Source organism: Toxorhynchites rutilus, chromosome 2, assembly GCF_029784135.1.
Source record: "Toxorhynchites rutilus septentrionalis strain SRP chromosome 2, ASM2978413v1, whole genome shotgun sequence".
NCBI lineage: Eukaryota > Metazoa > Arthropoda > Insecta > Diptera > Culicidae > Toxorhynchites > Toxorhynchites rutilus.
Window position 1 is genome coordinate 182,193,851 of NC_073745.1, and position 15,194 is coordinate 182,209,044.

General features: G+C 38.9%; 1 protein-coding gene across 4 annotated transcripts in view; it reads left to right on the plus strand.

Annotated features, from left to right (window-relative positions):
- The window catches only part of LOC129770769 (uncharacterized), a 56,345-nt gene that overhangs the window by 25,038 nt on the left and 16,113 nt on the right, over positions 1 to 15,194 (plus strand). For all 4 annotated transcript variants that reach the window (XR_008742191.1, XM_055773824.1, XM_055773822.1 and 1 more), the window contains exons 2-5: positions 10,999 to 11,118; positions 11,236 to 11,325; positions 11,403 to 11,566; positions 11,628 to 11,801. Coding sequence is in view for 3 of the 4 variants with exons in the window: in XM_055773824.1 (XP_055629799.1) it covers positions 11,044 to 11,118; positions 11,236 to 11,325; positions 11,403 to 11,566; positions 11,628 to 11,801 (503 nt within the window). In the remaining variant the exon portion in view is untranslated. The remainder of the gene's footprint in view (positions 1 to 10,998; positions 11,119 to 11,235; positions 11,326 to 11,402; positions 11,567 to 11,627; positions 11,802 to 15,194) is intronic.

The window sequence follows — 15,194 nt, forward strand, 5'->3', positions numbered from 1 at the left end:
TTAACATCCTTTGTTTAACACCGCACAGTGTTTTGAATATCATTCAAATCACACTGAACAAGGGACAGGTTTATATAATAATGCAATTTTCTTCAGGCTTGTGGTAACGTTGAATGTTTTCATAAGATATCCACAAAAGAATAAAAACAACTGCACTACTTTAAATTACAAGTCCCACTGGAAATTTTCACACGCGATGTAGATTGGAATCGTTATCAACAACTTTAATGAATGTATATACCTACCTGAGCTAGCATCCAAGTCTCTATCGTATACGAGACGAGGGTCTGGCGAGGGACTATGTAATAAATCACTACCCCTCACTGGAACGCATTCGGAGCAGGAGGCCATTGTTCGTTACACGCATCAGTGCATCACAGTCTTTTCACACACATCAAAACGGCGAGGGTCGTGGTTCTCTTGTTTTCTGTACCCCCTACGTGAAGAATATTTGCACACAACAAACTCGGAGGATTATTCGAATGAAACACAAGCGGTCAGAGATAAGCGTTGACGACGAGAATAACAATTTTATATCGCCAAACGCTTGATTGACCATCGGCAGGCGGATGTTTGTCGACCACAGTTGGCTGCGGAGAATGACTAGAGCAATTTGCAATGATTAGTTGACGCCAGCCGCAAGGCTTTCCAGGGAAACCCAAAAAGACACGTTCAGTTGCCTACATTACGGCTTTCAGTGATTGCTTCATCGGTTAATGGCTATTAATCATCGCAGGGAACAATCGTGATAATTAAACAATCATTGTAATCCGATGTAGTAATTCATGCAGAACGGTTGGATATATCTTTACCCTGTTTTTTTTTGCTGTCGTGGTTGTCGGTTAACCAAGTACATGCCGTATGATAGCATTCTTGATGGTCAAGTTTATGGTTGATTTCATTCCGCAATCATGATGGATCGTGGGGTATATTGCCATCCCTACTCTGTAATAAAGTTTGGTTATTCAGTTTTTTATTTTATCCGTTATTAGGGGAAGGATGGTAAAGACGGACACCTTAAGTAAAGGTTGATTTTTTTCGTGAATTTTCCAAAGAATATATAGCTATCTAACCACGAATCAAGAGTCTAAGTCCCTTTTAATAATACATAATTGTTTCAAGGTAGAAGTTTTGCAAAATTTATGTGTTCGTCATATTTGAAAAAAATAAGAATGAGTCGGGAAAGACGGACACTTGTAGACACCTGGGGTGCGGTAGATGGACATGAAACTGTTGTGATTTGAAATTCATATTGATGTACTAAATGAGTTTTGTAGATCCGCAAATAGGCCTTAAAATTGATTGAAAAAAATGGCTTGACTAAAATCACCAAGCAGGGCTTTGTAATTTTTCTCTTTTTTTTGTGTGTCAAAAATAGCTTCCGGCATCCGGAATGCCAGATTCGGATTACGTCTTTAAAACCGCTATGTCAGGCTTTTTCAGCTATCTGATTTGTTTTATTGAACGAATGCTTTAGTTCGTTTTTTCCGCCAGTTCGAAAGCCAACTTTCGTCATGGAATCCTTTTATCTACCTACAATTATTTATCAAATGACCATCTAATTTTTTTCTTGGAACTTATTCACAATCATTGATCCTTTTTCGAAATAATCATAGCAATACCATAGCCATTGTCTGACTAAAATATGTTGTTCGACAAAGTTGTTGAAAGGTCATTGGGCTTTCTAGGAAGAATAACATGTCATATATACTATTTAAAAAATACCCAAAAGTTACCAAAAATTACATTAATTTTCGATTCGCAACTTTGAGAGTCAGTCTGATCAAAAACCTAGGAGTTCTTTTTGAGAACAACCTACGCTTTCACAAGCACATCTCGGTAACAACTTCAAAAGCGAATGTGATGATTGGATTCCTGAAACACGGCACAGTTTGATTGGATGACAATTACGATCAGAAGTCGCTGTATTGTGTTTAAGTCTGCAGCGTTTTAGAATATGCCGAACAAGTCTGGGTACCGTATCACGTTGCATCATTTCCTTGGAATGCCTTGGAATATTTCAACCAACTTATCTATCATCCTATGAACAGCGCTGCGTACTTATTGGACTTTAAACATTGGAAAGCCAACGATTGATTTGCAAAGTCTTTTAATTTTCGATATTTTGCTATGTAAAGTTAATTACAGCAACCTACATAAAAACATCAGTCTATTCGCTTCATCCTGATACAGGGAAACTTCGATATAACGTACCCTCGATATAACGTCACTCGATATAACGTACATTTTACCTCGATATAACGTACACATTTCCAAAGTGTAAAGGAAAAATTTTTCAAACAATTTTTTTTTCTGATAGAACAATAAATTATCTGTATTGTGATGCTAAAACAAGTTTTGTACCTTCAATCAATCTCGAAATACAGCTGGTTTTGTGATTCCAGATTCTAAATGAATAAAGTTTTAATCAACAGTACGAAGGGAAACATCATGAGAATGGCTGGCTTCGTCTTCTGATTGAAGTTATTCATTAACTTGACTAAAACAGCAACACAATAATGTATTATAGACTTTGTTTGTAAGTACTTTAATATGCTTCGATATAACGTACAATTCGATACAACGTACGATTTTGAAAGTGAAATGTACGTTATATCGAAGTTCACCTGTAGCGACCCAACCTGACCAAAGAATCGACCGACAAAAAGCCGAAGAAAAATACTTACAAACCCTTCCTTTTGCCTGGTGACTGGGAGTGTGGGATCAAAAACTTACACAATGAGATTTTGATTACTTCTTTCAGACTCCCATTCGCAGAACGGTAGCAACAAATCCGAATCAAATCGGTTGTGTTGGTTGTGTCCTGCTGCAAAAAATTAAATAATTCGAAACCAGATTTTTCATTAGAATGTTTTATTTAGTTTTGACGTAGGACTACGTCTTTCATTTCTATACCGGGGTGTAAAATCAAAGTTTCGAAAACGAAAGCGTTACGCCGGAGACCGAGATTTTGAGCGTTAATAGCTCTTAAACAACTGAACGAAATGGTATGATGAACACTTCATTCGAAAGATAAAATGTCTACGCGTCATATACTTGTTACTTTTTCATCCAAAAACTTGTTTCAATAGCCTTAAAATTGCTTTCAAAATAGGCTCTTGAAATCACCAATTGGTATATAAGCGAGCGCCGCTCGTAAACCCACTCAGTTATTATTGAACAGCGACTGGAGCATGTTGTCGCTGTTGTGATGAAGGTCACTTCGTTTATCATGAAAGCGCTGATGAACGGTGTTACCAAGAGCCTGTTTGTACACCTTAGGCCAGAAGGGAATCCATCAGGAGGAGAGTGATGCCAAAATCATGTAATATTCGAGTAATCATTTGCTTCTTACTCATATAATGCTGCGACCAAATACATATCGTTTTGGATTTTTCAATCAAGTGTGATCAATGTAAGACCACGTCTTTCGGCAATTTATTAGAGGTGCAATGAATCTTGAGGAATTCCCGCTCTACGCGCACTGGCAAACGATGTTTACTCAACAATTTCTCAAGTGAGAAATGTGTGTTGTGAGAAAGGATTAGCGAACGCAAAAACGACAAACGGGAGAAAGAGATGTTTGGAGGTTGAAGAAAATTGGCAGAAAACATCTTCATTTTATCTTTCGAATAATGTGATTCATACCACTTCGTTTTGCCAGAAAGAGATTATTATTGCTCAAAGGAGGAATCGAGTCCTCCGAGGAAATAACCCAGCGCAAATTAGAGTCGCCTATCGATTGCGGCATTCGTACACAAATAATTTTATAATGCAGTTTCATCAAAGTGATTTCTTCGATATGGGGAAATATTCACTACATAATGTCATGTGTTTCATATTCTTCATTATCAAATCCATATCCATGGCCCCTATCGGTATCGAATTATCATTGACACCACGATTTTCGCTAAATGCTCATTTCAGTTCGGCCTGCAAAAAACTTTTCTGAACTCTTATCCATCAAATTTGGAGCCCTGAAAAGGGCCGTTGATTATATGCTAAACTAATATAGCACGCTCTCCACGGATACGATGGGCCAGCTGGATGTCCTTGGGCAAGATGTGACGCGTTTTGCATGGATAGCACACAGATTGGTATCTTCGAATAGGCCTCCTGCAGCGTCATAACCGCGGAACTTTGGAAGCGCAAATCGGTTTTGAAGTCCTGAGCAATTCCACGAATCAAATGCTGCAAAGGTAGATGGCGGATCAGCAATTCGGTCGACTTCTGATAGCGACGAATTTCACGCAAAGTTCCCGGTCGATAGCGATGTGGTCATACTCCCCGCGGCTGGTGCACTTATCCGAGCTGCTTTTGTGGTGCCTTACCACCGAAAGACTAACGAGCTGTGTGCTTGGTCCCACACAAACGAGTCCTCACGGTGCGAGAGTAGAGTAAGAAATGAACGAAAGCAAAGGAAGCATCTTATTATAAGCCATAAAAGTCCAGAATGTAAACCCCACCCTCTTTATTATATAAGCTTACTGTATACTTACTTCGATGTTATTCGTTTCTCTCTCAGAGTAAGCTACGAATATAATAAGGGTGGGGTTTACATTTTATACTTTTATGGTTTATAAAATGATGCTTCCTTTGCTTTCGTTCATTTCTTACTCTACTCTCGCACCGTGAGGACTCGTTTGTGTGGGACCAAGCACACAGCTCGTTAGTCTTTCGGTGGTAAGGCACCACGAAAGCAGCTCGGATAAGTGCACCAGCCGCGGGGAGTGTGACCACATCGCTATCGACCGGGAACTTTGCGTGAAATTCGTCGCTATCAGAAGTCGACCGAATTGCTGATCCGCCATCTACCTTTGCAGCATTTGATTCGTGGAATTGCTCAGGACTTCAAAACCGATTTGCGCTTCCAAAGTTCCGCGGTTATGACGCTGCAGGAGGCCTATTCGAAGATACCAATCTGTGTGCTATCCATGCAAAACGCGTCACATCATGCCCAAGGACATCCAGCTGGCCCATCGTATCCGAGGAGAGCGTGCTATTAGCTTAGCATAAAATCAACGGCCCTTTTCAGGGTTCCAAATTTGATGGATAAGAGTTCAGAAAAGTTTTTTGCAGGCCGAACTGAAGAAGCATTTAACGAAAATCGTTGTGTCGATGATAATTCGATACCGATAAGTGCCATGGATATGGATTTGATAATGAAGAATATGAAATATATAACATGATGTAGTGAATATATCCCCATATCAAAGAAATCACTTTGATGAGACTGTTTGCCGTTTGTTGTTTTTAATTGTTGGGACGAGGGGATTATTTTTGCTGAGTAAATTCCAAAAAAAATCCATCCCTTCTTTAAGCGTGATTCATTCTGCTTCGGATCATTTCATACAAATTTCATACAAAAGATAAAGTGTCCAAGAGTTATATGATTGCTATCTATTGACTTGAAAAATTGTTTCAATAGCTTAATAATAGCTTCGAAAACAGGTTATTGAAATCATTCGTATCCGTATGTAGCGCGCCCTTTTGGAAACCCATTAATCTTATTGGAATGTGAGATGGGGAAGCTCATATTCACGTTTATGCATTATGCTGTACTCTTCCAATTAATTTCGTTTTTGCAGGCCGAACTGAAAAATTTTCAGTCGAGTTAACTCTCTTTTACAGTAATGTTTTTGAATCCGGACGCTTTTTAATCCGGACACTTTGCATTACATTCAATATCATATCACAGCCATAACATTTTTTTCATGTTGAATTTATGCGATTAATAGTTACTAATATAGTTACTGATAGATACTTGATAGTTACTAATCAATCGTATTAATTCAACATGCATAAAATGTTGTGGCTGCGGTATGATATTGAATGTAACGCAAAGTGTCCGGATTCAAATAAATTACTGTATACTTACTTCGATGTTATTCGTTTCTCTCTCAGAGTAAGCTACGAATATAATAAGGGTGGGGTTTACATTTTATACTTTTATGGTTTATAAAATGACGCTTCCTTTGCTTTCGTTCATTTCTTACTCTACTCTCGCACCGTGAGGACTCGTTTGTGTGGGACCAAGCACACAGCTCGTTAGTCTTTCGGTGGTAAGGCACCACGAAAGCAGCTCGGATAAGTGCACCAGCCGCGGGGAGTGTGACCACATCGCTATCGACCGGGAACTTTGCGTGAAATTCGTCGCTATCAGAAGTCGACCGAATTGCTGATCCGCCATCTACCTTTGTAGCATTTGATTCGTGGAATTGCTCAGGACTTCAAAACCGATTTGCGCTTCCAATGTTCCGCGGTTATGATGCTGCAGGAGGCCTATTCGAAAATAACAATTTGTGTGCTGTCCATGCAAAACACGTCACATCATGCCCATGGACATCCAGCTGGCCCATTGTATCCGAGGAGAGCGTGCTATTAGCTTAGCATAAAATCAACTGCCCTTTTCAGGGCTCCAAATTTGATGGATAAGAGTTCAGAAAAGTTTTTTACAGACCAAACTGAAAGGAATATTTTCGTTTGGATGCCATTCAGCATCGAGAAAATTCCGGAAAGATCAAATCGTTGCTGAAAAATAATCTGCCAGTTCCCTGGGAATTGAAAAATACATTCATGCGAAAGAGTTTATTTTAATGTTTTCTAACCATATAACACAGCGACCAAATATTTTTCAATCAAGTGCTATTAACAGGTGGTTATCGAGTTAGCAATAACCACTGGAGGGCTGGAAAGAACTAATCATTGCTGAAAAATAATCTGCCAGTTCCCCTGGGAATTGAAAAATACATTCATGTGTAAGAGTTTATTTTAATGTTTTCTATCCGTGTAACACTGCGACCAAATATTTTTCAATCAAATGCTACTAACAGGTGGTTATCGAGTTAGTATTAACCACTGGTGGGCTTCGAGTATCGAGGAAAATCTGGAAAGAATTAATTGTTGCTGAAAAATACTCTGCCAGTTCCCCTGGGAATTGAGAAATACATTGAAGCGAAATAGTTTATTCTAATGTTTTCTATCCATATAACACTGCAATCAAATACATTCGGTTTTGTGATTTTTCAATCAATCGCAATTAACAGGAAAGCTTCTGAAAATTATTCTTCCCCATCAGTAGAAAATTTTCGTATCCAATATTGGATGCATAACATGAAAAACCTTGAGCCTCCAACGTAACGCTCTCGTTTTTGAAGTCACCCAAATATTTATTTATCCATTCATTCAGGATGGATTTACATTCAACTTCAAACAAATGATCTCTTAATCAACGCTAGTCCTACGTCACCCTTGCGGTTATACCATAGATATAACCCACTTCCTGTTTTTTTTCAAATTTATTCCATCCCACAACCACAGCTTTCGCTCGTGAATTAACTACATACATTAAGATGAAAACGGTTATGTTTTCTTTCTTCACGATTCACTCCTGTTGTGCCCCTACTATGATGTATGTCTTGTATAAATGTCGTAACGCATCACAACAAGACCCACATTGTATTCATTGTTGTATGTCTGCAGTTGGTCAAGAAGTGGTGATGGTTGAGTGGCGATAGAATACATATTCAATAATCGTCTCATCTCAGGGTTGAAAAAGAAAATCTCGCTTTTCGTTTTTTCTACTTTCGACTGGGTGCGTGTAGGAAAATAGAAAAATGTCTCTAAAAATGTCCGTATGCGGAATTATGACATTATCTGTTCTCGCAGTCACCAAAATGTTAGAGAATCTGACGGCCCCTGGTAGGGTGTATCGTTAAAGTGGATAATTTTTTAATGAGCTAAATATTTTGATTCTGTTGGGTCATTTAAATGAAAGTCGGAGTTGGAGTCGGTAAAATTTGCGCGATTATTGAAAAAAGTTAATTTGTTCTTTGCGTCAAATGACTAATGTAGGTATAATGTCGCAAGACCAATGTGGCGAGATTGTCGGAAATGTCTGGAAAAAGGACAAACACGAATGAGTTCTTGATTCTTGTTTTACATTCTCTCTTATTTTGGAAAATACTTTTTGTAGCGCTCGCGTTGATTTTGTCTGAAATTGTATAATATTGCGTCATAGATTGTATATCGAAAAAATATTCTACAAATGATATTATGTATTTTGCAATTATGCATGAATTTGTTGCTAGTTCAGAAAGCAAATCCTTTCGTAAGTAGTTACCCAGTCCAAAGCACATTTGTACCTTTATTGTATCTTCTCTTAATGTATGTTGAAATACGGGCGTATGTTACCGTTTTCGATGGCACCAGATGGATTATCTTCCTTTAAAATTCTTCTATGGTCATGTATACAGTCCACACCTAGTCTTGTTCGGTCTCTCTTTTCTTCCATTAGACGAATGTATCGAAGATTGGAACAAAGCAACAGTTGTCGAGCGAAAGAACTTCCATTACCGGCTTGTTCCGGTCACATTGAGTGAATGTTCTCGTTCCGTTTTGCTTCATGCTTCGAAAGTCCAGACTGAAACAGGAACTTACAGACAATTAAATAAATTGGATGAACGTTGCTGTACACTTTGTTCTGTTCGCCAGAGCGTGTCGACAATAGCTGACTAAATTTCTCAACCAAACCTCGAGTCAACGAACATTGAATTCGATATTAACAGGAATATATTATTATATTACGCAAGGTTCATACCGAAATACGTTTGAAAAAATCACCAATCAATTTATTAAAAGAACAAACATCGGTTAATGATCGATGTGACCGAACCGAACTTTTCTCGTTTTAATAAACTTCGCAATCTATCATATTCGGGAAAACTTCTCTTTATCCGAAAATAAAAAGTGATTGACGACGATTGGTGGCATCTTGAGAACAAAAAAAAATCTCTTTTTTGACGAATTCAATCATTAAACCAGTGTTTTTTGTTTTGTTTTTGCCATGTTTGTATGTTGCTGTAGTAACAACACCGCATTTCAATACTAATAAATGCAAAATTGAAATATATCCCATAAGATGCCAGAAGATGAAATGTTCTAGCGTAAACTATGTTCCGTTACGTACGCCGAACTAATTCATCCCATCCCAGCAGCGCATTGGAATTCAGGTGGATAGAATTATGAAATCTGATTGTCACTCAAAACACAATTAAGATGAAAGAGTAGAGTTGAGAGATTGTGTACGTTTGGTCAGATTTGTGCAATTTTACCAGAACTGCAGTAAACCCGCATAATAGCATGCAGAAACGTAACCAGACAACCTTACATCCTATATGGAACTTTTTTTTTGTTTTCACTGTTGGTTTTTTGTCTTCACAATGGCGGCAGTGTTATAAATTAGAGCGAACTTTATGGGTGAGATATCGCAATGGGTGTTATTATGTTGTAAAGAGTACCTGCGTAAATCATCGAACCATTAAACTTTAGCCAGAAAAAAGTTGTAAGCTTTTTACATAGGATTGAGTAAATTTTTCCTGATAATGAACATTAAAGTCGATTTTTTTCATTTCAATGGAAGAATTTTCGGAATAAGCAGAAAATCGTACGTTATGAAATTTGTTTTTCTGCAGGTTTCCATCATGCTTGGCTAAGGGTGAATTTCATGACAACTCGTCTTAGGAGTTGTATGTTCGGTGAACTATCCCTATCACTATCTGGACACTTGAAAAAAGGAATAGCTCGCGCTGCTGGTGTATGTTCACGGTAGCAATGGTTCGGATTTCGGTCGAGACATCTCAGCCGACAATTATCTTCTTCGTATTGAAAGGGTGTTTCAAATTGTTTTTTTTTGGCCAATTCAAAAACCGACGACGGAGTTCAAGAAAACGTTTCTTAAGATCAAGCAGGTGGAGCGGAAACTACTGATCCTGGTTAGGAGAAAACACGGAAGTTTTGATTCCAGCTTGGGTGAGAATCCACCGGAGATGTGGTCGATGAGCGTTTATCGAGGGATACTATGAGGCCTGGCAGCCTTTTTTCACACAGATCTGGGGTCAGTTTTACCCTGACTTAAAGTGTCAGTTTCACCCCGAATGGATATGAAATTTCAAAACAAAACTTTTGAGCATCTATAAGCAACGAAACCACCCGCTGTTTCACAGAATACACTGAACAATAATCTATGATCAATTAGGCTCACAAATATTATCGAATTTTACAAAAAAAAATCACTAGTGAAATTTCACACGGACTGTTTCCAGCTTCACAAGGCTGGACTGCTTGGTAAACGCCAATACCCCAAAATAAGCTATTTTAAACAAGGAAACGAGGCGGTAGAAAATAACGATATACTATTTTTTCGGACGAAGACTAGGATACAGAAATACAATTTAATAGATGAGGGTGATTTTAGTACATTTCTAATAATTTCGGTCTAAGAACATTTGATTCTGACCGGGGCAGATGTCTCATTTTTTGATAATTGTTGATAATTTCAATATTTAATAGAAGCTGAAATATTCTGAAAATTTTCCAAACGACTTCGACTTTGTGCACAGATTATGTTGGCATTACGTAACTCAAGGGGAAGGAGGTAAAAAATCAGCATTTTAGGACGTAGATTTTTTGATTCATGATTCCCGTAGTGATGAAAATGCCACTTTTGAAGACCACACGTGCATATGCCCTGTCAGACGACGTATTTTCCGGCAACTTCGATAGTTTGATGGTTTTAAAAATTTCGGCTACCTTCCCTTTTCCTAATGCGGTATAAAACTCCTGTCCTGGAATCTGCTTGATATCCGTTTTCACATAAGATTCGTCGTCCTTGACGACATAGTCGAACTTTGTGAGCAGATACAGCTGTCGGGACCGCTGCTTTGCCGATATGTTTTGTTTGTAATCTCGGTTCGCCACCTTCCCCTCATTAAACGTCGACGACCCGACTCGTTTCTTGGCCCACTGCAAAGTAGTATGGGAGACAATTAGCTTGCCAGCGATGTCCCGGATGGGAGGTTAAGATTCCGCTTGTATTTTGTCGCCACTTTCTTCGCCGTCGCCGCCACGTCCGTTTTTTAACAGAAATACACCAATTTGAAGTCGACCAATTTTTGCGAGTTCCAGTCTTTAAGTCTTGTTCTCTGATTTGTATTTCAGATTTTCCTCCTGCGACGTGTCCTAGAGCATCATGACATACACGTGATGGAAACAGAAAGCGGTGTTGGTGATCCTCCGCACGGATTGAGAGGATTTCTTACAACGAGATCAGCATCAATGGTAAGAGCGTTTCGGAATGCAATGCAACTTCCACTACACAACTTATCTTCAATTTTGTACAATATTCTGCACATATTCTAGTTTTTTGTCTTAGCTTTCCCATTCTACTTCTTCCAGACTATTCTATCGCCCCAGAGAAAATCACACCAGCATAGTCAACAGCAACAGCAGCCGAGGGTCTCCCAATTAGAGACACTCGAAGCAAAGGTAAGCCCATCATTGCTAGATACCGATACCGAAAAATATCATAATATCATTTCATTCCGTTTGACTACCTCATTCAGATGGCGAGTATAGAAGTTTCACTGAGTGCTGCCACACCACGACGCCGCAAGGGTAGTTCATTGGGAGGGTGTTCCCTCTCGGCGCGATCATCGCCGCGTCCAGATTCGGCTCCTGGGAAGGAGCTTCGATCAGCTTTACAGGATCGGGAAGCGGTCATACAAAAGTATGTAAATAAAACAAAAATAGAAGGATCATATCATCCATTGATGAGATATTCATTTCAGCTTACGACTGCAGCTTGGTTTGGGAAAACTACCTCGACCAACAGGGCCAGCGTTTGACGATGCGGAACGACCGGCAGCCGCACAGAGGCTTATGAACATACGTTCTGAGGTGGAAAATAAGAAGCTGGTTATCACTAATCTCAAGGGGGCATTGGATAAACTAGACATAACAGAGTAAGTTTCAACGACATTTGGCAGGATTCTGTTATGTAATAAGGAATGTATCGTAAAGTAATTTAAAACTTTCAAAACTCAAAAAAATCAAATAGGTTGTTGATATTTTTGATTAAACACGTTCTATTTTCGCTAATAGTGTTGATAGCCACCTCGATTTCTTTCTCGATCTATATGATGTTGCTTTCCGCAAACCACCGGAAAGGCGTCGTGCACAAATTACGTAACGCTAAAAATGCCATTTTTTGACCACCTACCCCCCCCCCCCCCCTATGTACTAAAAAGTGACGCAAGACAAACCCCCCTCCCCCTTATGTTACGTAACGCTAATCTTCACACAAAGTGAAAGTCGTTTGTTCAACATAGAAAAATTAGATATCTGCTCAGATCGGAATCAAATTTTCTTACGGATGTTTCTCATATGCAAGTAGTGACAACAGAGGAACTTTCGACAAGTTCCTAGCATTTTGAACAAACATAGACGGAAAATTAATGCTGACATTGGATTGGGATTGGTACTTTCAACCCATTCGGCGTTAAGCTAAGAGGAACATGGACTCATATAAATTGATGTTGATTTACACTACTCCTTGGTTCAATGCAGTAGTTCCTGTCGTTACATTTCACTACTTGCAAAAGGCTCTGGGATGTCAGCAAGTGACGAGTAAAACAGTTGGCTTAATATCGTACTAATTCCGCTTTCTCGATTGACATAGAAGTCATTGATTAGACGATGTTGATGGTATCCACGTAATCCCCTTTTTTGAGGTGCAATGAAAATTTATTCAGTTACCTTGTAAATACCTTCATTATGATACATTTCAAGTACACACAAAAATGTAATGACAGTAATGAATTAAAAGGTAGCATAATAAGGCTGCACTGGGGAACTGTCAACGCTTGAGAAGTACACATAAAGTTACTATATTGCTAATTCTGAGGATATGGACAGAACAGGATTTTTTCATTCTAAACAATTTAATCGAGTATGGTTTTATTTAAATTTCTATTTGTTATTCAAACTTTATTCGTCCAACAATTTGACGGTTCAGCAGATGGTCCTAAAAGTTATTGTTTTGTTCGCGCCCAGTTCAATAGCTTCTATATCTACATCTTCAACACCTATGTATATATCTTCCGATGTCTTTCTAAATCTCCAAAGTCTGGTCCTGGAACTTCAGATTTGATGTATTCTTGGCATATATTATACAAAAAAGTAAGATAAAGTCTTCTGCTGTCCGAATTTATCTGAGTGAATTCAGGTGTTTCAGTTTGCTTTGTTTAATTTAACAATCAATAGCAAAAACTAGTTCAAAAACAGGAATATAGGATTTCGGTCGTAGTTGAATCTCTTTAGGTTATGTTAACGACTGATTTCAGTGAGAGCAGGCGAATTCAGTATTTTTGGTTCGAGCTTTAATATTTCCTGAACTGATTTGATCCCTTCTTTTCGCTTTGAAATATGCATTTTCAATTAATTTGAAAAATATACTTTAAAAGGAAATTAATGAATGCACTTTTCGAATTTACATTCTCTGTATTTTAGTAGGAAAAGGATAACCGATGTTATTTATTTATTATAACGCTATATGAATAAAATAGGTGAGATGGGAGAAATATCATCAACCTAAAGCCATTATCGCAACGTTATTTTGAAAAATCTGTTAATTTTGTATGAAACACAAACAAAACAGATTCTTGGTTTAAAAAAGTCTAAAAAATCTGTAGAAATACAGATTATTATGTAGATATAGTAACTCTGTTCGAGATGCATCTATCGGTGCTTGCTTGCTGACTGCTGTTAAATCCATTAAAACACGTGCTTTATCATCATGGCTCAGGAAACACACCTCATGCGGTCTCAGAATCGAAACTAGCTGCTAAAGCATATAGGGGCCTGTGAATTTATTTAGGAATAAAAATTGAATTTTGTTACGTAACGATCACGGCTATTCCCCCTCCCCCTATGTCACATTAAGTAACGAAATCTTGAGCCTTAAAACTGCTTCCAAAACAGGCTATTGAAATCACTAATCGGTATATAAGCGAGAGCCGCTCGGAAATCCACTCAGTTATAATTGAACAGCGATTGGAGCACGTTGTCGCTGGTGTGGTGAAGCTAACTTCGTTCATCATGAAAGCGCTGATGAACGGTGTCACCAAGAGCCTGTTTGTGCACTTTAGGCCAGAAGGGAATCCATCAGTAGGAGAGTGATGCTACTGAAAAGGCGACCAAGTAAGTACCAGCATCGAAAAACGGTTCCGCTCGAGGCATCGGCAATATTGGCAATATTGTTCGCCTCTAGTTTGCCTTCCAAATTGCCATCGTAAACCACACCTTCTCTTGATTCAATCACGGATAAAAAGCATATTTAAGCGATATTGTGGTGGTGGGACGCATTCATTTTTCGTGAGGACACCGATTGGCCAACATCGTTGCTGGACGAGCTGGACGGACCAAGAGAGTATCATCATCGAAAAACGGTTCCGCTTGAGGCATCGGAGCAGCCGCCACACACACATACACGCGCGCAACTCTTTTCGTTTGGTGGATATCGAGCATCGAGAAGAATCCGGAAAGATGTCATCGTTGTTGAAAAATAATCTGCCAGTTTCCCTAGGCATTGAAAATAACATTCAAGAGTTTATTTTAATGTTTTCTATTTGTAACGTTCTGTTAATCCCAGAACTTACATCGACTAGCGCCATCTTAACGTCGACGGAGAATACATGTTCCGTTTTGAAGTCATTCCTTATTCATTCTCCACTCAATCTTCCCTGCGATGTTAAGTGGATCGGAAATACGTATCCTACTGAACAAAAAAAGAGAGAGGTTGACAAAGAAGTGGGAAAGGGAGAAATAGTTTCAAGGAAAGAAAGAGTGAGTGAGTGAGTGGTGAAAATAGGAAACGCGCGCGGAAAATTGAGTAAAAACGACGTGGTGGAAAAAAAGGAGAATCCGTTTCCGTGTGACGTGCGAGTGCGAGTAGTCTGAAGTGTTACCCAAGCGAATGGTGGAAGAGTTTCCCGCTCGATGAATCCTGATGGAATTCCAGGACCCAGTTCCTTCGAATTCCCCACAACGTGTTGGAGCCGCAACATCCGGTGACTGGCAGTTCCTACAATTGTGGCGTGAGAGACATAAAAAAAAGAAAAAAATATATAAACCTGAAATGTCGTCCTTCCCCCCTTTGAGTTTGCTTATTGTGGGTAGGAACGCCCCAATACAAAACCTTGTGTCTCCAACGTAACGCTCTTGTTTTCGAAGTCCCCCAAATATTCATTTATTCATTTATTCAGAATGGATTCAGATTCAACTTCAAACAAATTATCACTAAATCAACGATAGTCCTACGTCAACCTTGTGGTTATATCACAGATATAACCCACTTC